Source organism: Cygnus olor, chromosome 17, assembly GCF_009769625.2.
Source record: "Cygnus olor isolate bCygOlo1 chromosome 17, bCygOlo1.pri.v2, whole genome shotgun sequence".
Classification (NCBI taxonomy): domain Eukaryota; kingdom Metazoa; phylum Chordata; class Aves; order Anseriformes; family Anatidae; genus Cygnus; species Cygnus olor.
The window spans coordinates 13,913,105-13,938,862 of NC_049185.1; the positions used below are offsets into that span (position 1 = coordinate 13,913,105).

Sequence of the window (25,758 nt, forward strand, 5' to 3'; positions counted from 1 at the left end):
TAAATTATAAATAAATTTACAAATAGTAATACTGCCTAGCACAAGAATAGACAGAAACACAATACACAGTACTACAAAGAAATCTAGTTTTTTTAAAAAAATCCTAAAAATAGGCATAATTCCTAAAAAAAAAACAAACAAACAAACAAAAAAAAACTTCTAGCCAGTGATCAGCTCCATAATTCAGTAGTACCAATTCCTTCATGGGTAAGGACTTTGTTTTTAACCCTCGATATAACAGTTGTCTGCTACAGGTTTGCTTTTTCATGGTTTTTTTTTTTTTTTTTTGCTCCTTTTTGCTATCTCATAACAATAAATTAGCAATAGTCACGTCAGAATAGTGTCAGAGGTGCAACTGTCTCCAGAAACTGCATGTGATCTTTGTTCGATGGCAATAGTCTTTTGGCAATTGAAGAAAAAAAGATGAACGTGGTACGAGATCAACTCTTTTGGGCTTCACCTTGGTGCTGACCAGACCGTTGGCTTGCGCTGGCTGCCGTGCGTGTGACATCGTCAACGTCCACGTCCAGATCACAGTGTCGGGTAAATGCATTTTCCTTAACCGGGCTCATCTTTAGCTCAGCTGCATTCTAGTAAAAGTTCCTACTGACTGATTCCCTCCAAGTCCTTAAGAGCCCCCAGTCCTGCAACACAACCGTCCATGCCCCTTCCGCGCTCCTGGCATGGCTGAAAGGAGCTCCACTGCCACCAGTTTGAGTTATCTTGGCATCACATGCTGCGTCCCAGTAAGTAGCCAACGCTTTCCAAGCGTCTGTAGGAGGAGCTGTTTTATTGCTTTCGGGTCAGATTTTCAGGGTTGGGAGAAACCGGCCCCTGAGTTAGAGGGCCGTGGAATGGTGCAAAACTTAGAGCAGAGCGATGGGCTTGTTGCCTTGGGGGTTCATGTACTGAGCTGCCGCCGCCACGTTGTCCAGGGCCGTGTAGGTGGTGTAAAGGCCCGTGACCTGCAGGTCTGAGAAGGAGTGGTCGCTGCCGCTGGAGGCCGGGGTGAGGCCGGGAGTGCCTAGGTCACAGTCTGAGAGGTGCAGCGGGGAGTTGCTGAAGGCACCCAGGGTATCAAGGCTGAAGCTGTCGTCTTTCATTTCCTCCCATATGTTACCTTTAAGAGATTAAATTCCAGTCACAGCAACACATCCACCCTGCCCAGGCACTGTGTAGGGGGTCGGTCCTTAACTGAAGGGTTTTCCATGCTGCTTAGAAACAGCACGGCTCGCAGACGGTACCAGCTGTAGTGCAAAGGCACTGAGTCTCTTCCCCCCAAGGCCCTCTGAGCTCCAGCAGCAGGCCGGACCTTTCCAAACAGCATTTATCTACAACGTGCTAACCAGAAACTCGGGCACTGTGCTAAGCATCTCTCTAAGCCGAAGATGTTCTCCTTTTACGAATGGGCAAAGCCGAAGCACGGGTAAAGCTATGGTTTCCCAGGGGCAGAGAGATGTGGTGCCCCAGGTCGTTAGTCAGGCATGCCTGCTTACATCTACCATAGTGCCTGCACTTGAACCACGATGGTAGTTCGCTTTCCCATCTAGCACAGCACAGAAACGCACCGAGGAAAGCCAGGGAAGTCAAGCTGCACAGGCCAGCACCCAGCACAAGTTTTTTATCTCAGTTAATCCCACCTCAGTGCAACTGACTGAAACCCTGCTTCTATACTCAGCAACTCCGTAATTGTATAATCCTGCCCTCCGCTCCCCCAGATTCCCTCTCCTGTACCTTGCAACGCAAAATCCATAATGCTTGGGTCCAGGGCGTCCACCTCCGTGTTCATGTCCGTGCTCATGGTCAGGAAGTCGGGAGGTGCGCGGCCCATGGGGTGGGGGAAGGGGGCTGGGGCTCATGTCGGGCAGAGCATGGAGAGGAGGCGTTTGGGCAGGTGCCGGCGAGTCCGGGGCGATGCGAGCCTGGGTCTGGATCTGGTGATGCAGGGGGATGGACTGCAGCGAGAGCGTCATGATGGGCTGGGGCTGCAGCTGGGAGATGGAGATCCGGCCTTGGGCTGCTGCCATGTGGGTCAGGGTGGAGACCTCAGCCTCTGCCTGTTTACCGGGCCGCCTGCAGTTCTCCGGTCTGTCAGTGATCAGCTTGTCCAGCTCCTCTGTGCATGCAATACCCGTTCCCAGGGAAGAAAAGAGTGAGTTTAACCCCTTTGTTCAAGCAGGGCCCTGTCAAAGCATTTCGCTTGTGAGCACAGCCACACACTTATGCCATAAAGCTGAGAAGGCAAACAGTGTAATTGTGTGAGAAGCAGCACAGAAGGCAATCTTTGTGCAAAGGGCAAAGAAGTGCCATCTACTTCCCTACCCTTAACCCTTACCCTAGTCGAATTCCATGGTAACCCCTAACGGAGCTGAAGAAATGATCACATGAGATTTACACAGAGCAACCGAGCTGCTGCTGATGGCAGCTGACCCGCAGCTGCAGAACTCAGCATCCTCAGGAGGTCTCCTGCTTCCAGGGACACTGAACTCTCTTTGGTTTTGGGTAAGATTCATCTGAGAACCTCCTGACCGTTTCAGTGGCACTTTTGTTTTTAAGCAAAGGAGAATGCTACTCATCATTGATTGCATATTACAGATTTTACAGCAAAAAACTCCAATTGATTTTGCCAATATTGAGCTCCTGAAAGCTTCAAAAACATTTGTCTTTATAAGTAAGAATGAGAAAGTTTTACTAAAGGGTTTTGCGGAGTAACAGTTGAAACCTGCCACTATACATACTAACGCTGGAGGCAGCATAACTCCTCAGATGGTCTTGATGTGCTAGATAGGTTAGCAGGGGGAAAAAGATAACCCGTCTTGAACCTGGGGACCGATTTACGCTGAGCGCCTCCAGCCGCAACCGTCAGTTCGGTTACCTCCGGCTGCAGCAGCGTGTTGCCCTGCCACGCAGCCTCGGGGCAGCGGCAGTGATTTGATTCAGTGCAGAGCACAGGGGGTGTTTGCTGTGCAGCTTTGAGGAGGAGGCTGTTGTAAGGCTGGGGTTCTGTGCTAGCCAGCTCTGTGCCACAGAACTTATTTCTTAAGACACGTATTCCTGGAAAAACAGACATTTTTAACCCCTCACCTCTCATATAAGTAATTAAAGTGTAATATAATCCCTACCTGGGTTAGCCATGCTCCTGTGAATGGCAGCTAAGTCCTTCCGCTTCCACTTCTGCATCTCCTCTTCCATCTTGTCAATCTTGGCAGGATTGAGAGCCCACAGGCACCCTTTGCGAGAGGTGCCGCTCATCTTGTTCTCCACCTTCTCAAAACACTTATTCAGGGACAGGTTGTGGCGCACAGAATTCTTCCAGCCATCGGGGGCTGTCTGAAAGATGCAGAGAGGTGTTAGAGAAGTAAGTTGAGAACAGTATTTGTGATGTTCTACTCCCCCCTTGCAGGTGTATGCATACCTTGAAGTAGGGAAAGTGCTCCTTCATGAAGCTGTAGATCTCGCTCACGGGGAGGCTGCCTGTTTTGCTGTTCTTCAGCGCCATTGCAATCAAGCAACTAGAGGACAGAGAGACACTTAACAACAGGCTGCATACACGTAGCCATCCCATCACGCCTCCTCCTGGTCTAGCAGCCTCAGACACTTGGCTGATCATGAGGTTCCCGTGGTGCTCTGCTTCCCCTGGCACCTGTAGCCAGGGAGTTTTCAGAAGTCACCCTGCGATCCTGCAGATTTTACGCCTCTGTGCTATTTTTCTACCTTTACGCTGGTTGTCCAGCTGCTTGTTTGTTCCTGCTACCCGCCAGGGGCAGTTTCCACAGAACTCTTGAGTGGATGATGGGATTTTTGTTCCCTTCAAAAGGAATCAAATATTCTCATGCTATCGTGCTTACAGTATTTAAAATCATCCCGATGAACACTGTAAGCAACGTGCTATGCTGTTACCTACTCACCTATATGAATAGATGGGTTTGGGGTAATGTTTTGGATGAAGTTCCTGGGCAGAGTGAGGAGCCAGGCGTGGCTGAGAATAGTGTGTCTGAGTCCCATAGGACGTGTTGTAGATTGCTGCTGGGTTGCACTATATGCAGAAGGAAAAGAAGGAAAATGTCAGGTGCAGAATGTCCATAGATATGTAGGCTTAGGGATTTTCTTTCTCTTTTGAAAGAGTTCTAGAGATGATCTTGGAAGGTACTTTGAGGCAGATCACAAGGAAATAACAGTACCTGTGGTGTGTTCTGGGCTATAGCAAACACTTGCTGTGAATGAGGAGGAGGGAAGAGTTGTTGCTGTGTCTGTAAACCAGGAGATGGCTGCCCACCTACAGGGTACTGGCTCATCTGCTGAGATAAAGACAACAGACATGTCAGTCTTGAAATTACCAACATCTTTCCCTAAGAACTGTTGCAAGGGTTGCTCTTACATTTGTTCCATGTGTTGAAATTGAATTCAAACCCAGGATTCCCTGTGGCAGGCTGGCCTGGACATGAATCATTGCGCCAGGTGCTCCTGAGGAGTGCATATTGCTTGCCACAGGACCTGTTTTGGAGAAAGTAAATGCAATAAATGTTCACATGAAAGTACACTTCAGAAAAGAGAGCTGACATTTACTTTTAATAGATGCAGTTAACACGGCTAAGCTCTGGAGTGGATAATCACACCTCTCTATAGCTTTCCATCCCAAAAGAACCCTGAACATTTCACAAATTGCAAAGATGACTTCAGCTCCTTCTAAAACTTGTTATGCGGGGAATGAAAGATGACAGCTGTTTAACAGTCCACAGCGGTGTTACAGACAGTATCCTACAAGAAAAAAAGGGAAAAAAACACAAATTCAGCACTATTTGTACTCCAGATATATTTCTGCTCTAAAGGAAGCAAGATGATACACTGAGCTCTCTCAGCAGAATGCCTTAGGGAGCAAGTGTGTTTACCTACAGAATGTTCACAACGAAAAGAAAGGCGTTCAGTGAACACATGCTGTAAGTCTGTATGAAGCAAACAGGTATGGGGTAAATAAGATGCTCTTAATTTTATCAATGTTGAAACAAACAAGAAAGGTTAATTACCTAATTTCAAAGCTGTTGAAAACCTCTGAAATGCAAGTCTTAAATACCTTGGCCCGAGTTCACACAAGGCAACAGCAACTACACTGAGCAGAACAGTCAATCGGACCCTGAGACCGCTGTTGTGACTGCTAGGACTCTGCCTCTTCAAATGAAAGAAATATACCAACGCTATCCTTATTATCAGGAGGCAACAGCCTCCAGTCTTCTGGCAGGAAGTGAAACGTAAAGTACCTAAACCAAATCTACTAATAGGAGAGCTGGCATGTGTGGAGGAAAGTAAAAGGGGCAGGAGGCTGTGTCATTTCAAGAGCGGTTGTTTAACCTCCTAACAGTTTACCTGTCTGTTGTAGCAATGCATTCTGAGCGCCAAGGCTAAAATCCATTCTTCCACTGGCCATCTGTTGTAAACGAGGAACATCAACAGATGTCAGCCACGACAAGGACTGCAAGTCACTGGGGAGGTCATCTTCGCTCAGCTGGGAGGGGTCAGAAGCTAAGAGCCTGCAAAATAGCGTGAAAGGTTAGAACAGAGCAGAGATGTCCCTGGTCAGAAAGGAGATGTCTGGGATGCCTAAGCTCATGCAGGTCAGCAGGGAAAACACATCAGGCTGGGATTCTGCTTGCAGAGTTCAGATGCGACCTTTTGTTTCACAGCTAGCTGGTTACCAACGTCCTTAGCCTGTAATCATGTGTTGCTTTGTACAATTTGAAACGTTTTAGTTAAGAAAACTTCTCTTGCAGTATTTGGAGGGGAAGAAAGCATGAGAACCTGGAAGAGAAACTGCCTAGAAACAAAACCAAAGCTGATTCATTGTTTTCACATTTGTCAGAAATTTGTACTTGCATGGTCTTGATGTAGAAGAAACCTGTCAGGATTTTTTAACCTGGCAAATTCGCGTAAACCTTGAAATCCAGTGAGCAGCCAGCCTTGGAAGATGTTTCTGTGCCGAGATCCTCCAGAACCTGCTGCTGGCATTAACACCTGGAGAGAGCTTTTCCCTGCCACTGTACCCGTTGGTGGGGACAGATAGGCAGAGATCTGCTGCATAGACAAAATCAGAGAATGAGCTGTTGATCTCTTCCATTTGGGCATACAAAGTTATTGATACATTACAAGGAACCATGAAGCATGTGAACCAATTCTTTTAGGCAGTTTTCACATCCTAAATGATCGAAATGAAGAGCTACAGACTGAGTACACAAGACCAGCCAGTCTGTCTTTAGCTGACAAGACTGAGGCAGAGCTGTGACAGATGCTTTTGGTTTAAAGCTCTGCTCCGACACATTCTGCATGCTCCTTAACACCTGCCTTTGTTTTGCTTCTGATGGCATGTGTTGTAGAAAACTGAAATGATGGGAGATATTTATAGTACTCACAAGCTCCTGTGTGGTCAAAACTCCAGCTAAAGTCAACAAAAACTGTCGAATGAAAGGATAAACTATTTTACTTATGTTAAACTGTCTCAGCAGTCACGGGAATCTTGAGGAGTGCAGCAGCACTTGGGACATGTGAGGCATCATTAGAGACCCAGGGCAAACCCAGCAGGATTCCTGTGCAGGAAGACACCTTTCTCATCCAGAAGAACAGTTTGGTTGGATGTAGTTGATTTTGCTTTTGAAACAAAGCCTTTAAAGAGCTCTCTCGTAGAAGTGTTAAAGCCAGCTGCGTGGCACTAACAGGTGTTTGCTGCCAAATAACGATGCAGAAGCCTTAAATAAATCTGGTCGCTGGCTGGAGCATCTTTTATGTTTTACATGATTCCAAAGCAGCTTAACAGAGGGAGCCAGAGCTGTAGTGCCTGGCTGCCCAGGAGCTTTCAGCTCCTCTATTCAGGATTTCCAGAAACACGCATCAAACTTCCCCAAACTATTATCTACTAGATCTTTAAAGCAGAATTTAATGTATTTGTTTGTAAAAAGACTGTGAAAAGAAAAAAAAAAGAAAAGACACCCATGAGCAGGAGCCAAAAGCCCAAATCCTGGCCAAAACATCTTCGAACCTCTCTCCCAGCCTACCCTGGCTTCTTTCTCTTACTGTAGTTATAGTGCAATAATTAGCATTGCCATGGTTACCCCTGTTCAGTTATTTTGTGAGGCCTGGGACTTAAATACATAAAAAGAATGTCAGGTGACCGCTCTGCTGGCCCAGACATTGGCTGGATCGGAAGAAAACAAGGGCATTAAATGATTTGAAAACTGGGCAGGCTCATGTCGTTTGCAACAGTTGGCCCCGTTCATTGTAAGCCGATAACCCATTGTGGAGCAACGACTGTTGCCCAGTGGCACGTGGCCTCGATTGTTTTTGGGATTCTTGCTTAATTGTGTTTTTTTTTTTTTCCCCCTCCTCCCTTTTACAAACCCCACATTAATCTGGCCGGATGACAGGCGACACACAGCGCGCACACCCCCGCCATCTGGCACCCCGCTCCCCGCCGGTCCCCGCAGCCCGGGCAGCGAGCGCCGGGGTCAGCTGGGCGGCGCGGGTCAGCACCCACCGCACACGCCGCCTGTCAGCCCGGGGATCAGCCCTGCACGGGCTCAGCAGCAGCAGCAGCCGTCATCTCTTTGGGGGGAAGAGGTCTCCCCACGTTGTTCTCGCGGTCCTTGCACCGGTGGCTCCGCACGCAGCTCCTCGGGGCGCTGGGCACCGTCCTGGAGGCTTGTCCCGCTTCGGGCAGCATCGCTCCCTGGCCACGCAGGCCCACGCGCATCCCGTCCCATCCCTGCTCTCCCATGACCAGTGCGGACCAGGTGATGACAAGGACAGTGGCTGAATTTTTTAGGTCGATACCACAGTCACCAAGCTCCATTTTAAACACGTACCAAGAGGCAATAACGTATAGTACAAGGCAAGGTGCACAAGCCAGCTCTTTTCCAAAACAAAGACATTTTCTTCCCTTCCCCACGCTAGTAGGGCACGGCTCTTTGAAATCGAGCTTACAGTTTTTTACAGTCACCCCTGCTGCTCACGCACACAGAATAACTGCCAGGATAACTGTCTTCATTGATCACGGGCTAAAAGTAAATTTAATCAGAGTAAAATAAATATTTCACATTTAAGGATTATTCTCCTGGTTGTCCTCAAAAATCAATGCTGAAATTTCGTAACCCTTAAAGAAGGCGAGCTGCTTACAGCACACCCACTGCTGTCTGACGGAGGTGTTTTAAATGCCCAGCTAAAAGCAGCTTATCTCGGTACGCAGGCTCAGTGTGTGTCCGGCTTTCAGTGAGAAATGCTGAGCTAACTGTCTCTGGAAGGAGAGCTGTGCACAGTGATACCTAACATTTTAATCTCTTAGGGCTCAATCTGTCCGACCTGCAAAATGGGCTGTGCAGGCCAACTGCGGATGGATAATACGGGCTGTGATTTCGTGCACTCTGATTCTGTTCCCCCCACCACCCCTTTCATCTCGCATTTGAGGGTAACTTCAGGAGTCAGAGATCGTGCCTTCAGACGGGCGTTCACAGCCCTGGCACAATGGGGCACTGTAGTAAAAGCAGCCATTTCCTTTCAAGGCATGTAAATGAGATAAATAGTGATACGCTGTAATTAATGCACACTGCCCAAAGTGTCCCCAGCTGCACATTCCCCAGGGCTGCCTGGTACACACGCCGAGCTGCTGCACCCCAACGCAGAAAGGTTCCCGTCGTGCCAAACGTGTTGCAAACAATATTAGTTTTTAAAGGTGTGGTGAAATTATCAACTCCGTTTTTACCCCTCTCCTTGCAAATCTCTGCAGGAAGACCCCTTCCGTTTCTGTGTGTTTCTGTCCTAGAAAGGCCACCGCATCCGTAAGACTCCACACGATGGTGAGGATTTATGCTACTACATGATGCCGCAGTGCTCAGTGCTAACATTCGTCTTTGCTGTCTGCTCTATCACACCTTGCCCAAAATATTTACCTACTCAGGGAAATAGCCCTTGGCCAGCAGCCAGCCCGCAGAACGTTTACTTGAAACAGGAAAAGTTGCTGTTAAAATGAAGCAGCTTTCCAGACCTCCTTATGCTGAGCTACAGTTTTCTGCCAGGAATCCCTGAGAAACTGGAGTCCCGCACTGGTCGCACACTTGACCAAGCTCACAAGAGCCTGTCAGCAGTGCAGAATCATGTGTACACGTACCTAAGGGTAGCTCACTTTCTTCCCCTCACGTACACGTGTGCTGCTGGCACATTTGCTGTTGGAAACAGTTAACTTGGCACCGGCCGGAGACACCAACAGAGCACCTAGCTATAGGGAAAGATTCATTCCTGGCACCACCTTGCAGAAGCCTGCAGCGCAAGAATTGAATTTGGCTCTGTATTCGTAAACCTGACCTCAGCATCCTTCCTCGCGTTGAGCTGTTCTAACGCAGCCGGACCCACCGAGCTGGATGTAACGTGGTGGTCACCGCAGACTGCTGTCAGCGTGAACTCCCCGCTTCCACGCTTGCAGGCTCTGTTGTGAGAGGAACTCGGCACTGGAGAGCACAGGAACCTTCAGCAGTACTACGGAAAGTCCGCCAAACACGTCTGCTGAGACTGAAGAAAAGCTCGGCAGCGACCAGCACACCCTAAAATATTTTATCTCCAGGGGGTTCAGCCAATACCGGGGCATTCCAGCTTGTGATACGGTATGCAGTTACACGCTCCTGTGCACATTGAACCTCCCACACTTCAGGGGGCTCTGCCTGCTTGGAGCACGCCCCTAAAAGATGCCAAGCACTCAAACTGGTTGATGTTGTAGAGCAAATCTAGTGATCTCTCTCAAAGGGATTAGAGCATGGTGGCGACTCATCATTGCCTCTGTTCTAAACAGAGTCAGACCAAAGCATCGCGGTCACATTTGGCATGTTCAGCTTCAACCACAGTTTCAGGACGCCTCTCACTCAATAAACAATTTTCGTTACCATTGCTAGCACTGACTTCTGAGCTTTTTGTGAGCAATGGCACTGTTCAACAAGTAGAAGCAATCGGGGTGATATGATAGGTCCTTAATTAGCTGTTTGCAACAGTTTACCCAGTGAGTGACAACTGAACTGGAGAAGTCCTCAGAAAACCCATTCTTGAAGCGGTTATGAGGAACTGTTTGCTTTTGTCTGGGGTTACGTAACGTCCTTAGAACAAGCACGACAATTTCCCTTATGTAAAACACACAAGGAAAATATTTATGTTTGTGACTCTTCAGCTGTCCCCATGGTGAGAATTACTCTCTTTTATTAACGGAGTCAACTTCCCCGTCTCCTTTTGCTCCTCATCCCATCTGTTCTGCTCTTTCCCTCTACACGCTCTTCCTCGCACTTTACCCTCTGCAGGTGTTTCCCTGCACGAGGTTCTGTTTTCCACGCTCCACAACCATCTGCCTCCTTCCTCCCCGTTCCTGCTCCACCTCCTCACCTGCTCACGGCCAGCAGCTCTCACCACTGCTTTGCTCTGCAGTTCCACTTCACCTTTTGAAGTCACGCCACCCATCCAGTCCCAAACGTCTAGCCTGCCTTTCTCCTCCCTGCTAGTTCTTCTAGCAATTTCTGGATTTGCTGGAAATAAGAACAGAAATTAGACAGCTTTCTAGGGACAACCAGAACATCCCTCCTCAGCTACAACTCAGGAAACTTTGGATTAGATGAACCAAAGCTAGCGAGGAAAAAGCAAATAACACAATTACCCTGTCAGGTGTTGCTGTTCTCCTTTCCTTACATCATGGTGCAGAAGAGAAGACGATTCTCCAAAAACCTCCCGCAAAGACACTTATGCTCTAACAGATCCAGCTATACATGCTCTTGGAGACTTTTATACATTTCAGCTCTGGGTTTCCCAACACCCCGTTACATCATTTCGGCATGGGATAAAGGGAAACTGAATTACGAGTGACCTGCATGATTTGCTTAAGCCTAAGAGGAAGTTAGCAGCAATGTCAGCACTGAACTCCCAGACGCTCGCTCCTTGCTCTGCTTCGCCCACAATCATCCCTTCCCCGTAGAGCGGCATTTGCCAAATGCAGCCAGTATCTTAATCTACAATCTGTTTTGTTTAAATAAAATTAAAAAAAAAATCCGCTGTGACTAATGTCAAAATCAGTTTCTCCCGCAAAAAAGTGTTGAAGTATCTGGTACCATGCGAATGTTTTCTGTAAAAATCGATAGTCTTGTCTACCAGGGAAGCTATTTTTTTCCTTCGACATTGCTTCAGCTGTGGTTCATTAGCACTGAACTGATTTACTTGCCTGGGATCTTGAGTAGACATTTACTCCAGTCTAAAGGGAACATAAAATATACTATCCCGGGTTTTGCACTGGTGCAAGAACCTGCCTCCCTTGCCTTAGTTGCTGCTGTGGTCACCCAGCAAGTCTCCTTTCCGCACAGACGAGGTTTTTGTCAGTGGGTAAAATAAGAGCTTTCTCAGAGGAATGCTGAAAAGATACAGATTCCTCTTCTGCTTCCTTGTCTTGAGCTGGAGGTCAAGCACCTTCCGTGAGGTAACACAGGAGCTCAGTTCTGGTTTCACTGGAAACAGAAGCCGCAGAAGCCAGCGGGATGCTGCCTGGATACAAACCAGCCCTCCCTAGCTCTGGCAGTAACTACAAGACAATTTGAGGAGCGAGGGCCACTATTTTTTATTAATGCTGATTAGCACATTTCAGGAACTGCATAGGAAACAGCTGAGCTAATCCACTTAAATCAATCCACAGCAGCCCGAGTTTGACTGATTCCTAGGAGGTTTCTCACATTTTTTTGAAAGAATGAAGCAACTACTGTGATGAAATTCCTCCGACACATCAAGTCATTATCTCACTCCCTGTCACACATGGTGTCAAGGGAATGGACACTGACATTTTCTTCAGGAACAATTACGGTGTCGTTAGTTATGCATTTGTAACCTTCTGTCTGCAGAAATTTACTTCTTGCAAACTCCCAGCCGCCACCTACCCGCGGGAGTGACTGGCAGACATCCTGAACTGTGGCTCGCTCTCCCTAGTTCAAACCCAGATACGAGACTACCCCTTAGGAGAGCTGAAAGGTACGCGTCGTCACAGAAGGTAAAGACTGTCCGCCTTTTTCAACCACTGCATGCGTCACATCTGGAACATACGAAACACAGTCGGTTACGTGTATATAATTAATTTATACACATGGCAATTCAAGGCTTACGGGATTGTTGCCAGTCTTAAGTAATTGCTGGATCAATAGCGGAGAAAGTGACACCGTAACTGTTTGGGGACAAGAACTGAAGAACAGCTTAACAAGAAAACCCTTTACCTTTAAACTGATTTGATGATAAACTACGGTAGCATAAAGTACTTATTACAGCAAAAATAATCATCAGAGTGCCTAATCAGCTAAATATAGAGCATTTATTAAGTAACCGGAGGGACAATAAATGGGATGAAGGAGGATATAGTCCACTATACGCTAAGTGCTTTATGTGGAGTCACTACTCATGACCAACCAAAAGGATTGTTATTCAAACTTGATTCCAGTTTAACGTGAATAGAAAATCATTACAAGGCCTTCAAAATACTACATAAGGCTTCTGTCAGTTGGAAATATATAATAATACACAGCTACAATACAATGAAAGAATAAAACCACCGTCCTTACACAAAATGCCGAGCTGCTGGAGTTCAAGTCCACTTTAGCCAAGCCAAAAGTAAACTGTTGTAAATCCGTTACTACAACCTCATCTGCCTCACTGGGGCTGCTAATGCTGAAGACCTTCATATTAAATCTGATTCTGCGCTTGTATACGTTGCCATAGATCTTCTACTTCTCTTAGCACCAATTAAACTAGACTGCGTGAACATGGACTGCAAATTTCAGGGGAAAAAAAAATACTGCAAGAAGACCACAACACTCACGAGCTGAATCTCAAAGACCAGCTCCAAAGCCACTGAAGACCAGGGGAGCTCTCCACTGGTTTGGTAGCTTTCATTCAGCTCCTATGACATATGCAGCTTTGTGCTGAGATAACCACAAGTGCACCATTGCACGGTACTCTGCTCATTGCTTTGGTGCTGATACCAAAATATTTACGCTAAAACATAATATTAGGTTTTTAATTATAACTAACAAAGTGTTAGTAAAGTGTTAAAGGTTTAAAAACTCCAAGTGTTGTTACTCTCTGCCTTTATTCCCTGAAATCTAACATGAAATCATTAGAAATACTTGTCACCACTACAATTATGAAAATAGTGAAGGAGGTGGTATTTTCTCTGGGAAAGTGAGAGAGGCATCTGCTAATACCAAGTTTTACTTTGCACTGATAGCCAGGCAGTGAAAGCTCCATAACAACATAGGACTTGGAGAAGCTGTGACGGCCCTTAATCATTCCTATACAGTGTGATGTTTTATATCCCACAGCTGAATCCGCAGAATAGATACTTGTCTAAAATGGTTTTATTATGGTGCAAATAGTGCTTGGACTTTGCACAGAGTAGTCCTGAGGATTAGGCTGCTATCTGCTACCTCAAATTTACTGTAGATGCTTTAGACACAGAGAATTCTAATGTCTGCTAAAATCATTTTTTTTCCCTATTTTTTTTTAAACAAACAAACAAATCCATAGTTTCAAGCTCTATGCATAAATGCAGGAAAACGTATTGGCATTTACTGATTTGATCCCCTGCCCACATGCACACGCTCTCTCCCCCTTTCAGTGTTTCTTCCTGCAGCCTCCCAGGAAAGCCTGGTCTCCTCTAAGTCCAACTGCCCAATTGAAAGATTCCAAGTGAGACAGAAGAGTATTCTCAGCACAGCCCCAGCCTCCCACTCACTAATTGGAGGCCATTCCCATTTTGTGGAGCCTTGATGCTCCCCCATGGAGCACTCAGGACTGTGGGTTCCAGTCTTGGACTGTGGTGACAGCAGGAGAGTAAACAGAGCTGATAGAATTGACAGGTCTATTCTTTTCTTAAAATCATTCAGTCTAAAAGATTTTCTTTTACATAATCCAAAGTGTTTTCTCATGAAGTAGGACAAATACTGCTCTGCATTTATGGTGCAGTTCAGATTTTATGCATTTTTATCAGAATTTGCCACTATTAAACGAGGTCAAATAATTCGTTTTAGAACTGCAATAAGAAATCACAAATGGGTTGAAAACGTTAGAGAACTCTGATCACTGAGTTCAAAATGCTTAACAGAGAATTAACAGCAGTTTTAAAAAGTAGTTGACCCCGATAAAAGGAGAAACTCTTACAATTCCTTTGCTGGCAGTAAGATAAATTCAACCTTTCTCAAAAAAAGTGTTTTGTTTTTGTTTTTCTGCAGCTATGAGTTAAAGAATAGCTCTCTCCATAATAAGGGTCTTTGTTAAGGTGGTGAGTTCTTCAGGGCACCGGTACAGACTTACACATAAGTACCCAGAAGCCTCTCTCATACACACCCTTCATTAAATACTGACTAATTTCTTTACAAATATTTACATAGCCAACAAAATGCCTAGAGCAAACAGCGTTTTAATAAACAGCAAAACAGAGTTCCACAAACCTTTTTTTCCACAGTGGCTTCAGAGAGTATTGCAAATCACTTGTTGAGCTGCAAGAGGCTGCAGCGCAGTGTTTGCATTTTGAATAGAAAGAGGCTGTTAGAAGAATACCTGCGGCTGACCACTCTTACGCACAGAAACGTGTGAAAACACCCTCAGGCTGGGAGGAAGGTGATAGTCTGTCACTCCTTATTTAAAAAAAATAAAAAAGAGTTTGGTTTGTTTTTAATTGTGAGAACCAGATCACGCTCTGCTATTACGTATTTCTTGGAACTTGGCATCATATGACAAGATGTAACCTAAGTTAACCCAGCGCACTGTAATTCATGCATAACTGTCCTCTGACTTCTAACAATACTTTTACATGATAACCGCATGCATATCGGCATAGGCAAATTATCAGAGGCTGTTGACAAATCCAGATTTGTTCCCACTGATAGTAGCAGAACTCTGACAGAAGTCAGTGCTTTGGAGTACTACATAAGTACTTGTTTTAATGAAAAACTCTCCCAGTGTGTATTGCATGTCATGGAGACATTCAATGACTACTTCATAATAATGCAAAACGCAATCTGAAAGGGAATATTTAAATAATTAAAGAAAGACATCCTTGTCTGGCAACACTTTTACAGTAGAGAGAGCTTGCTAGAAGGTCAGCCCAAGGCTCTGAAGGTGTCTTTATCAAAAATGGCTTAGCACCAAAACACTTTAAACAGGAATACTTCTAAATAAGTAACGCATTATAAGCGGTCACCACCTTAGAAATCCAATTCGGCGCAGAGGAGTAACGCAGTTAGCTTTTTTGGACAGCAGGATTTCTATACGCTACATTTTGGCAAGGAAATCACGAGAACTGTTAAAACAACCTCAGTCAGCAGGCTTTGACAGCGCAGCGCGTACCGTTGAACTGGTAAAGAGTCCTCACCTGTACTCCTGTGCAGGGTGGTGATTTTGCCCTGAATTCCTAAGGACTCCTGACATTATGGACGGGAGATCGCTTTCTATCATCTCCTTCGCAAAAGACAAAAACAACACAAAACAGAAAGAAAGCATTCACACGGGCGTGGAGTAGCTATCCAGCATTTCAGCAGCGGAGGGGGGAATCAACAAAAACCCCACCGAAGCACCTGGGCTGAAGGGAAAGGGAGCCGAAGGCGCCTTACCACCACCCACCAGCCCGGCGGTCGCTATTTGGGCCCTGAGAGGCTTCCCGGGGGGGGGGAGCCCCCTCAGCCCGAGCGTCAGAGCCCCGGCGGGGCAGCGAGGCCGGCCGGGACGACACCGGCGGGGCTTTCGGTGCCGTTTCACCGCCGGGACGAGCTCCTGGCCCGGCTCCCGGTGCTCTTCGGCGGGACGGCGAGCCCTCACCGCGCTGCCTCAGCCCCCCCCCCGGGGGGGGGGGGACACCGGCAGGCGAAGCTGGGGCCCCTCGGAGCTCGGCCGCACCCCGCGCCCCCGCCGCTCCCACAAACCTGGCGGCCCTCGCAGGGGGGGGGGGGGGGCCCGGCGCGGCGGGGTCTCCCTCTGGCGGCCCTCGGAGCGGGTTGGGGGGGGCTCGGAGTCCGCCGGCTGCCCTCAGCGGGGGCCCGGCCCGGCGGTTCGGGGGACACCGGCCCTCCGGTGGGGGGAGCGGGGGGGGGGGGAGGAGGCGAAGCCTTCAGCGGGGTGAAGCCCCCCCGGCGGCTCGGGGCTGGGGACGGGGTGCCGGCGGCGGGGAGCGCGGCGGCTGGGCGGCGCGGCCCGGCTCCAGCCCGTTTTTAAATTTCCCTCTCAGGAGCTGTCCAGCCTGGAGCATGCGCGGCCGGGGCCGCCCGCAGGGTCAGGGCCGGGGCAGGGCCGGCGGAGCGCGGCGTTTCCCGGCAGCGCTGCGAGACCCCCCCCCCCCCCCCCGCCCCCTTTTTCTCTCTTCACGCCCGGGGGGACCTGGCCGTGATTAACGCTAAACGAGCCGAGAGGGGGAGTTAAAAAAAATAAATAAATAAAAAAATAAAAAAAAAACCACCAGCTTCTCGCAACTTTCTGGGGGGGTTTAGCACCCGGGCAGCGCGCTGAGGGGAAGGCGGGGGGGGGGGACACCCAGCGACCCGCCCCCCCGCGTTCAAACCGGCGGTTGTGGGGATGAGACCCCTGAGGGGGAACCGCCCGGGGGCTGCCGCCGAGGACCCCCCCCCGCTCCGCCCCGCCGCGGGGCTGCGAACCGCCCGCCGGTGCCCGCTTGCCCCGCTCGATGAGGAGGCAGCGCCCGGGGCCGCCTCTCCCCGCCCGCAGCCCCGCTTTGCCCGCCGGCGGGCCCGCCGCTCCTCGGGCCGGCCTCCACCCCCTGGCCGGCCGCGGGAAGGTGCCCGCGAGCGGCGGCCCCGAGCCCTCCGTCAGGCGGGCCCGGCGGCGGGCACACCGCGGGGAGGCGCCGGCCCGCCTCGGGGCTGTGGGGAGAGCGGCCCGGAGGGGGAGAAGGTGGCCGGGTCGGGCACAAGGCAGGGCGAGGGGGCTCCAGAGGGCCGCCTAAAAACCCTAAACCTTGAAAAAAACTAAATGGGTGAGGGGAGAGCCCGGCCTTTGCAAGGCGAGGGGGGCTTCCCCTCACAGGGGGCTGAGGGGAAGCTGCTCTCCCTGCTGGGAGCTGGGGGTGCCCGTGGAGCTTAACCTAACTCACGCTTGTACCTCTTTCTCCAGAGGGTTTTTAAGCACGCTGCACCTACCCAGAAGTGAACTGTAAAGGTGCGAGGTTAGGACAGCGTTACCTCCACGTAACAGACGGGAGCGAAACGCCTGAACCACAGGCAAAGCCCGTGCCAGTGGAGGGACAACCCCAGAAACTATTGGCCTGGGCTTATCGGGTCTTGATTTGCTTTACCAGATTATTCTTCCTGTAAATACACCATCGAAACAGGTATCTACCTTACTTGTCATGAAACGTGGCCTCTGCGTAGAAGCAGTTTGAAATCAGTGATGAAACTGTGTTGTTCAGGCTTTGCATAAAGTGTAAATGTGGAAACGCTTTACATGTGTGGAATGGAAACGCAGATCTCATGAGAAATCTATTTGCTTATGCCTGACAGTTTGCCATGTGGTACAGAGGGAATGGAATGTGAAGGCAGGGGAGATCTTTTCTTCTGCTCTTAATGAGAATCTGTTCACTTTGATGAGCATCAAATCTTCCTCTGTTAATTACTGTCAATAGAAATGGAGAGTAATCAATACTTCTTAGCATCAGGGCCTATCCCAGACACATCTGGAGAACCAAAAAGGAGCATTAAAAAAGTGACAGTACTGCTGGAGCCTAAGGCATAGAGTTCACACAGTTGCAAGTGTTTCCTAAATTACAATGATATGTTGTACTGTTTTTTTTTTTAAATTAAGGTCTACTTGTAGCCTTTATAGTCTTACCTTGCAACTTAAAAACATTTTTTTTTTTTGTTCCTGTAGCTAAAATATTTGTAGGAGAGGTAAAGATAAAACATGATATTTCTTTTAGAATTCCTGAGAATTTACTTTGGCCATTGTGTTGAACTTTCTGCTCAGCTGGTTTCCTTGTAGTAATACATATAATGTACAGATTTGTTTCTCTCATCCAGGTGATTTGCATATCTCCTGCTTGGAAGGGCTGGATTATAACAGGTATGAAGTAGACGGGTAGGTAGTTTGTACCTGTCTTGCTCACTAGGGGAGCTTAAACTGAAATGTAAAGGGATAAAGAGCTTAGTTCACCAAACACATAGAAGAGTACTTAGCAAGTTGCAACAACTTTCTGGTTAAACATTATGAAGAAGTTTTCACAAGGGCACAGAAGGATGGTGAATCTCAGCCCTTGGAGATACTTTTAAAATTTGGCTGGACAGAGCTCTAATCAAATCAGTCTGCTTTGGCCCTGCTTTGAGCAGAGGTTTGGTGCAGAGACCTCTGGAGATCCCTTCCAACCTAAATTACTCTTTGACTCAATGAGAGTGACATGTAGTACTCCTTGCCAAACACACACATAAATATTTGCAGGCTGGTGTTTTCACTACTGTTAAGCAGAACAGGTGGTACAGTCTGCCAGTTATCGCTATATATGGTCCTATGAAACGGTTTTCAAAACAAAGTTTCCTCAATAAACAACTGGCCTTAGAAGTTACTGATTATGTTTTTTTGTTTGTTTGTTTGTTTTTCTGTTATCTCCTTATGTGTTGTTTTTTTTTCAGAAATTCTTTGATTCTTTTATATTAAGTGATGGCATCTTGAAGTTTGAATGCAGGTAAACTGCAAGTTGATGATTGGATTCAGAGACTGACTGTAGTCAATTTTCCCCTGTTTTAGGTGTTTTCTCACACAGTTAATATTACACCGAAGGTATTGTGCAGTCCAAGAGCATGACAATAGCAAGAAAAGGGATATTGTTGTGTATGGTTTTCTAACATACATTAGCTGGGTTCCTTTTACATGATTTAAAATGAGAGAATACAAGATGTGGACAATTACTGTTTTTGTTTATAGTCTTGCCTAAGTTAAGGAGTGGGTCAAGTTCACCTGACACAATTGAAGCTATTTGTGTAGTGAATATTAGCAAATAATGTGTTAGGTATTTCTGTTCAGCCAAATTCTATCTAATTTATTTTGGGGCATGTAAAACCACATGTAGCCTTTGAAATACCGTAATGCTCAGCAATTAAATTCTTCCCTTCTTTGGAGTAACTAAAGTTTTATTTTCTTCACTCTCAAGTGTATTTTAGGAGGTAAGTCAGAAAAAGCAAGGGCAAGTTGAGGAACCCCCAAAAGTCATCTGTGATAACTCAGTGAACGTTTTGATGACGTTTGTGTTCCATCTAGTCAGGCTATAAAGTTTCCCCTACCTCAAACCAATTTGGACTGATAATCAGAGTTGCCATGTTGAATGAAGAAAGGCTGAAAAGCTGCTTCATGTTTTTACATCATCGTTTTTGTAAAAGGACTTTAACATGTCCAGACCCTCAGCCTTTTAGTCCTCACTTGGCATGTTTTCTGGTTATAGTTTTCATCCTTCTCGGCTAAGTATCTAAAATGTGTGGAGAAAAAAAAATGGTACAAACTGAGATCAGTGCCCTCTACTTAGTGAAATGGGGTGCTTCTAAAAGCAGTTAGTTCTTCTTAAAAAGGAATAATTTCCTTGCACATTTCAAGCCAGCTTTGTTTTACGTGAAAGTGGATTCTTTACCTCCACCCAGTGCCTTTTACAATTCATCACTCCATTCCCCTTAGTACAAAACTGAAATATTCTCTTTACATTATAAACTGCAGCTTAATGATGCAAAGTCCCAGTCCCAGAACAAAATCAGAAATAATTTTCGCTTTATCCCCTTCTCAGTGCACAGATCATGAATTTGGTTTTGTATTCTTTCCCTCAGAAATAAAAAGCAGCTATTTCAGTTACCAAAAGGATCTTTTCCAGAGACATATTCATTCATGTCTAAATGAAACTAAAGTGAAAGTGGATTCTGTACAACCCATTTAAATATAGGAAATTTACAAGCTTCCTCCTTTTATTAAAATGCAAAAGCACCGACTTTTTTTTTTTTTTAGAATACTGTATCGTAACAAATTATTCTTAAAAATCATTTAGTGTGAAATTGCAGATTAATCCCATAGGGATGGGGCTTTAGTTCTCGTCTAGCCACTTGGGAGCATACAGATGGTGAATCTGAGTTTTACAATGGGCACAATCACTGATTACATGCATGGATGTAACGGACAAAAAGGCCTTCCTCACGGCTAAGGTAAGGAAAATACACTGGAGGTCCTAGTGCCTGACTTGGTCAGAAAAAGCTACATTTTAAAATGCCTTTACAGTTTAAAAGTTCTATAACTCATGTCCCAAACACAGAGAAACCTGCTTTATACACCTGTTAAGATGCCTTTTTTAATTTCTAAGGAGATTACTACTTTTCTTATTTCCTTTTCTTTGTGTTGTGTCTTTAGACAGCAAAGAAACAGTGATTCCTGCGGTAGGAGTTTGGCAGCTTCTAACCATCACTGCCCTTCTTACTAAAACTAATTCCTGGTGTTCTTTATTCAGTTGTCGTGGTCTGTGTGAAGAGCTGGTAGTCTGGCCTGTAAGAAATTAATCTTTATCCTCATGAAGATGATATCGTTGCCCTGTGGAGCCTACTCACTGATCTTAATGTGAAATTGTTAATACTTAGGAACAAAACCCATCATACTGAATCCGGGTGAGTTAGGGTAAGGTGTGTCATCAGAAGGAGAAACTGCTTTGCTGGTATATTTTTATGGATTTAAGATGTCATTTTTAGAACAGCATGTTGCTGAAGAATGCTAAAGTTTAGAAAAAAAAAACAGGTATCTGATCTGTTTACCACAACCTCAACCTTTCTTATTGTACTTATATGTCTTAGAATTATACTAAAGTGCTAAATGAAGCCATGCATTTGACAGGTAATTTCTTTTGAGGCTGAAATGATCTCACTGCTGTATTTTTACAGAGCACCTGAAAGAATGGGCCCGGGGCTTCTAAATGCCACAGTAACGCAGATAATACAGAGCCATTATTATATGCACTTTAAGAGCTGGCAAAACCACAAAAACGGGCCCGCTAGGAAATACAAACCCTGCCAATCTGTTCATAATTTATCCACTTAAGGCTAAGCATAGCACAATTATACCTGTGTGAGTGGACTACGAGAGTATTTTGCCTTGATACATATCTATTTGGGGGCAAAACGTAGTTTATAGATAGTGTAATTGTGCAGTACAATGGTTGTTATATACAATATTATGAAGCAAGTTTTGTGACAAGAGATTTCTGGTTGGCTGGCACGTGTTCCACCACTTCAAATGTCCAACATAATTGCCTTTATCGCTGTCTGTTAGCAAATTTTAACCTTCAAAATTTCATTAACAAGAAAGTGATCTCTGAGAAATGTAGTTTCAGTGCGTATCTTAATAGCCTCCAGCAAAATAGTTACTTTCAGGGATATAGCATCTAATACAAGCATAGAGAAATGAGAAAAATCAGGATGGAGGCTAAAACGGCGTCCTCGAACCATTCTGTTGTCTGTAGATATGACGGTGTGGATAACAATTAGCACCAGCATGTGTGGAAGGTGGCATCATCTGTCCTTAGATACATGATGAAAATCTGTTGGTGTAAATGGTTGGGATTAAAACGTATCGTTACCCTGACTTTTGAACGTCATTTTATTTCAAATAAAAAATAGCACCCATAGAATGTCAGGGTAGCACCGTAAGTGTGTAAAGCTCAAATACAGCATGGTAAAGGACTGAACATTTGATATCCATTTTCTTCATAGCTTCCGCAAATCTTACGTGAATATATAAATAGTTTTTTGCCTGTGTTGTACCTCATAAAGCAAATCCACTTTCCTTCCAGTCATTGAAGAGCACTGGCTGTTTTCTGGAATTTCTCATTCTGGCTATGTGAGTATTTGCATAACTCTAACTTTACAGGTGGAAGTATTCTGCAGAAACCAACAGTGTGCTAATTCCTATAAAGTCAGTGAGACAATCCACATGAGCAAAGATAAGCACATACATATTTTTCTAAGGATCTAAGACTGAAAATGTATAGTCCCTTCCCTTAATAAGGCCATCATCAAATTACCATAACCGCGAAGTGGTCAGTTCTGTTATAAATAGCTTCTCTGGCAGGTGTCTTGCTACCTCAGCATCTCTGTTCTAAACAATATCACAGTGACACAGAAATCTAATTAAACCATTTCTGCACCTTCCCTGACCAAAATTTAAAATTTCAGTAATTAGAAGAGCCCACAGTACTGACACGCTGTTTCATCAGATTTTAGGCTAGGAGACTTAAAACTAACATTTTCAAAAGCATTTCATGGTTTGAAAGAATGGTCAATTAACCTTCAGTTTCCTGTGGGGAACCCTGCAAAGAACTGTCAACAGTTCAGTTTAGAGAGATTTGTCCAGTGACCTACAAGGCCACTAAGTTCACGAATGCACGTAACAGTGTCATCATAGATTTGTTTCCTGGGTTACTATCACAAGAGAATAAACCGATTGTTTGGCAGTTTCTGCTACAGTAGGGAGGCGACCAAGTGAATGATGGGAGGTGCCCCGGAGCTATGATGCACTCCAGTATAGCCTGTTCAAAACTAGAACCACTCAAAAGGAAAAAAGAAAACCTCTGGTATCTTCAAGATGAATTGTGTGTCTCTTTCTCTTTCCTCTGTAATGTTTTCTTTTTCTTTTTCTTTTTCTTTTTCTTTTTCTTTTTCTTTTTCTTTTAGGATGGGGCCAGGGGGAATTCATCGACAGCCTGCTGAGTTTCTTTGTCTTTTGAAACCTCTTCAAGTGCCAGTGTAAGATAAACGTTTGATTATTCTAGTGGTGACAGTCTTCAGATTTAAGCGATAGCAACATCTCACTTTTTATTCCAAATTAAGGGCATTCTGTGGAGCATCAGAAATCGATTCTGAAGATGCACCTGCTGAAGAAAGTCAGGCATATGCACTCTGAGCCCCTTAAGAAAGATTATACCGTCAAGCTACAGTGAGCTGATTTTATTGTGAAATTGAAAAGAAACCAAGGATCTAGTCCTGGCCACTGAAGTCAGAAGAATCTCTGGTTTCATGAGGGAGGCAGAATTAACCATAAATAAAACTATTTTTTATATGGGATTTGATACATGTACATTGAAATCTGTCAGATGGCATTTGGCTTTGCTTTTACTTCAGTGCTGTATAAACATGTAGCACCACTTTGCAAGCCAAAAAGTGATTTTTTTTTCTTTTACTCAGCATCAGAATGTTATGCCTGACCAACCTGGCGAATGGAAGTTTCATGTATTCATTCTCATCCCTAAGAACTAAGAATTTCCACAAAGTTTACAGACTGTCTTTTAGTGCATCATACTTGGGTTTCATTATCTCCATTTCAGGTGAAGATTTAGAAGAAAGAAATCTAATCCGAATGCCTTTTCTCCTCACCTTTTTCATTTTCTTGGTGTTCCCCATGCATATTGAGTACAGGTGCACTGAGGGAATCAGATGCTTTGTTCTTTCTCATTGGTTTTATGTTCTGCATGGGAAAAGCAATCTTAGAGAATTTAGGCTATGGTCATTTTGAGGTCTCCAGCGTGCAGCAGCTCAGAGGCGCAGGCTCTCCTGGGCCTGGCTGTGCTGCAGGCTCTGATCCCACAACATCCCCTGTTGCTTGTTCCGGGCTACTGCAGTAGCCACGTCCTGTGGGATGCCTCTGCTGCTTGTCCTGCTGCAAGGGTAACTCGGGACAGCTGGGGGAAAGCTGCTTAGTGGGAAAGAAAATGAGCTCCTGAGTAAAGAGAAACTGGAGGAAAAACAAGTCTTTAAACTAGTTTATTATTATTATTATTTTATTTAAATGATTGCAAGTAACATAGCACAAATACAGTTCTTTTCCTAGTGCTGTCATAGACCATATGTATAGCCTTGCACAGTCACAGATTTTCACATTTTCTTAAGTATTTACTAATACTGTATGTCTCTGCTAATTAAGTTAGTAACTCATTATCAGCACATGTCAAAAACTGCTGAATACCAGGCTTTGAATTGAACCAGACACCCAAGGTAGGAACAACAAAACTAGAAACAGATTTACTGCATGGTGTTAAAAACGTGAACTTCAATTCCTGAAAAATATATTTGGAATTACTCACTGAAGTATCTGGTTAGATGAGTTCTGCAACATAAAAACAGGGAGCAGCATAACGTGGTGAACTGTGGCTTGGCTAATTCTTCTGTAAAGCAGCTAATGCCTGTTATTTCTGTGCTAGGACTTCATTAGCTTTTTATAAAATTTTCAGATACTTTGATAGAAGAGGCTGTAGAAATTCAAATATATCAAAAATTTGCTGTTGCAATGAAGGAAAAATAAAATAAATTTCCTTACAGCAAAAAATGATAAATTCAACTTGGCTTGCTTCCACAAATCATAATGTTAACACTTAAGAAAACTAGGCTTTGACTTTGAAATGTTGCAGAAACTGAACTGTAAGAAACCTCTTCCAGATCAACAGCTTGGGAAATACAGCATCTTTTTGTTACGAGTGCCTTGAACTCCCTTCAAAGTTGGGAATTAAATTCAACTAGATATGAAATCTTCATACTTCAATATGCTAACCCACTTTAAATATCTGACATGATGAAGTGAATTTCATTGTTACAGTTTTTCATGGTGCTTAAACTTGTCTTTCAAAGGTGTTATATACCTGCGAGACTCGCAGGATGAGAACAAGACAGAGGAATATGAAAATTTCACGAAATATGCCTCCTGGCGTTGACCAAAGTCATAAGGCTCAACTGAGAACGAAGCTAGCAAAACATCTGATTCTTCCAGCTGAAGGGTGCAACAATAAATGGAGGTAATAATGCTTTCTGGGGGTTAAAATGCACACATACGTACATGCCTATATGTACACACATGTATACAAATGCATATTTCCATGACATGTTGCCTGTGGAATACTGACAGCTTCCTGAGGTACCTCTGTGTACTCCGAAATTCCCAGCAGAGAGAAACAGCTGTGTGTCCTAAGAGCAGTTTGGGTACTGAGTGCAGGTGATGTGTATTGCTACGAGTAACAGAATTCTCCAGAATCTCTGTGCTTCTGTTTTCCCATGTGCTGCGTGACATGAGCTGGTATGTTGTTGTTTTTGTCTGTTTGTTTTTACACTATATCATTGCTAAGGATTGTCATTGAAAACCATGCCCAGTTCTTTCAGATGTTACACGGGTGCAGAGAGAGCCGTGGTGCAAGCTCCAAAGATCTTCCTGCCTATGTTAATTCCCATCTGGGTATAGCCTTTGAGTAGTGAACACATGTATGGACCAAGTTAGGGAGGTTGTCACCCAGAGCCTGGGGTTGCTGCCTTTCACTGCATTTAACCAAGAGAAGACATTGGAAGAAGGGAAAAAAAAAAAAAAAAAAGGTCCTTTGTATTGCCAGTAGCTCTACACTGTGTTATAGCAGTGTGTTTGTGGTGTTCTAATGTGGCCGTAGAGGGTCTCTTCTCGATGTTCTTAATGTACAGGAAGGGAAGCATAAAGGAAAATAATGGATCAAATTATAAATTTGTGCATTCTTCCAGCACAAAGAGTAAGGCTCATTGTGGAGAAGCTCAAATGCTCAACAATTCTTTCTTCAGAAGTCACAGAGAACAGATTTAAAATGCAAAGCATGACTTTGCAGGCCTGTACATGTAAGGGGGGAGGGGACCAGAGGATAAAATGCCATCGGCAGCATGTTGCACAAGCATCGTTAGACATTGAGAAAGATATCATTAG

General features: G+C 45.3%; 1 protein-coding gene and 2 long non-coding RNA genes across 4 annotated transcripts; 1 reads left to right on the top strand and 2 right to left on the bottom strand.

Annotated features, from left to right (window-relative positions):
* Positions 1 to 151: 151 nt before the first annotated feature.
* On the bottom strand, positions 152 to 16,057 carry FOXN4 (forkhead box N4). Its single transcript, XM_040576754.1, is given in 11 exon segments — positions 152 to 1,120; positions 1,735 to 1,832; positions 1,834 to 2,116; positions 3,123 to 3,330; positions 3,416 to 3,512; positions 3,909 to 4,036; positions 4,182 to 4,298; positions 4,379 to 4,494; positions 5,362 to 5,525; positions 15,410 to 15,495; positions 15,957 to 16,057. Coding segments are annotated over 10 exon segments (1,548 nt in total). The 5' UTR covers positions 15,493 to 15,495; positions 15,957 to 16,057; the 3' UTR covers positions 152 to 866.
* Positions 5,533 to 13,205, bottom strand: LOC121079459. The gene is made up of 3 exons (XR_005825035.1): positions 9,846 to 13,205; positions 7,520 to 9,763; positions 5,533 to 6,945 (listed from the first exon to the last, which is right to left on the bottom strand). It is a non-coding gene; the product is annotated as an uncharacterized LOC121079459 (long non-coding RNA).
* A 4,823-nt stretch (positions 16,058 to 20,880) lies between the features above and the next one.
* On the top strand, positions 20,881 to 24,825 carry LOC121079631. Of its 2 annotated transcripts, none has more exons than XR_005825113.1 (3): positions 20,881 to 21,891; positions 22,725 to 22,796; positions 24,672 to 24,825. It is a non-coding gene; the product is annotated as an uncharacterized LOC121079631 (long non-coding RNA). The 2 variants fall into 2 exon arrangements; XR_005825112.1 differs by lacking the exon at positions 24,672 to 24,825 and adding an exon at positions 22,881 to 23,093.
* The last annotated feature ends 933 nt before the right edge of the window (positions 24,826 to 25,758 follow it).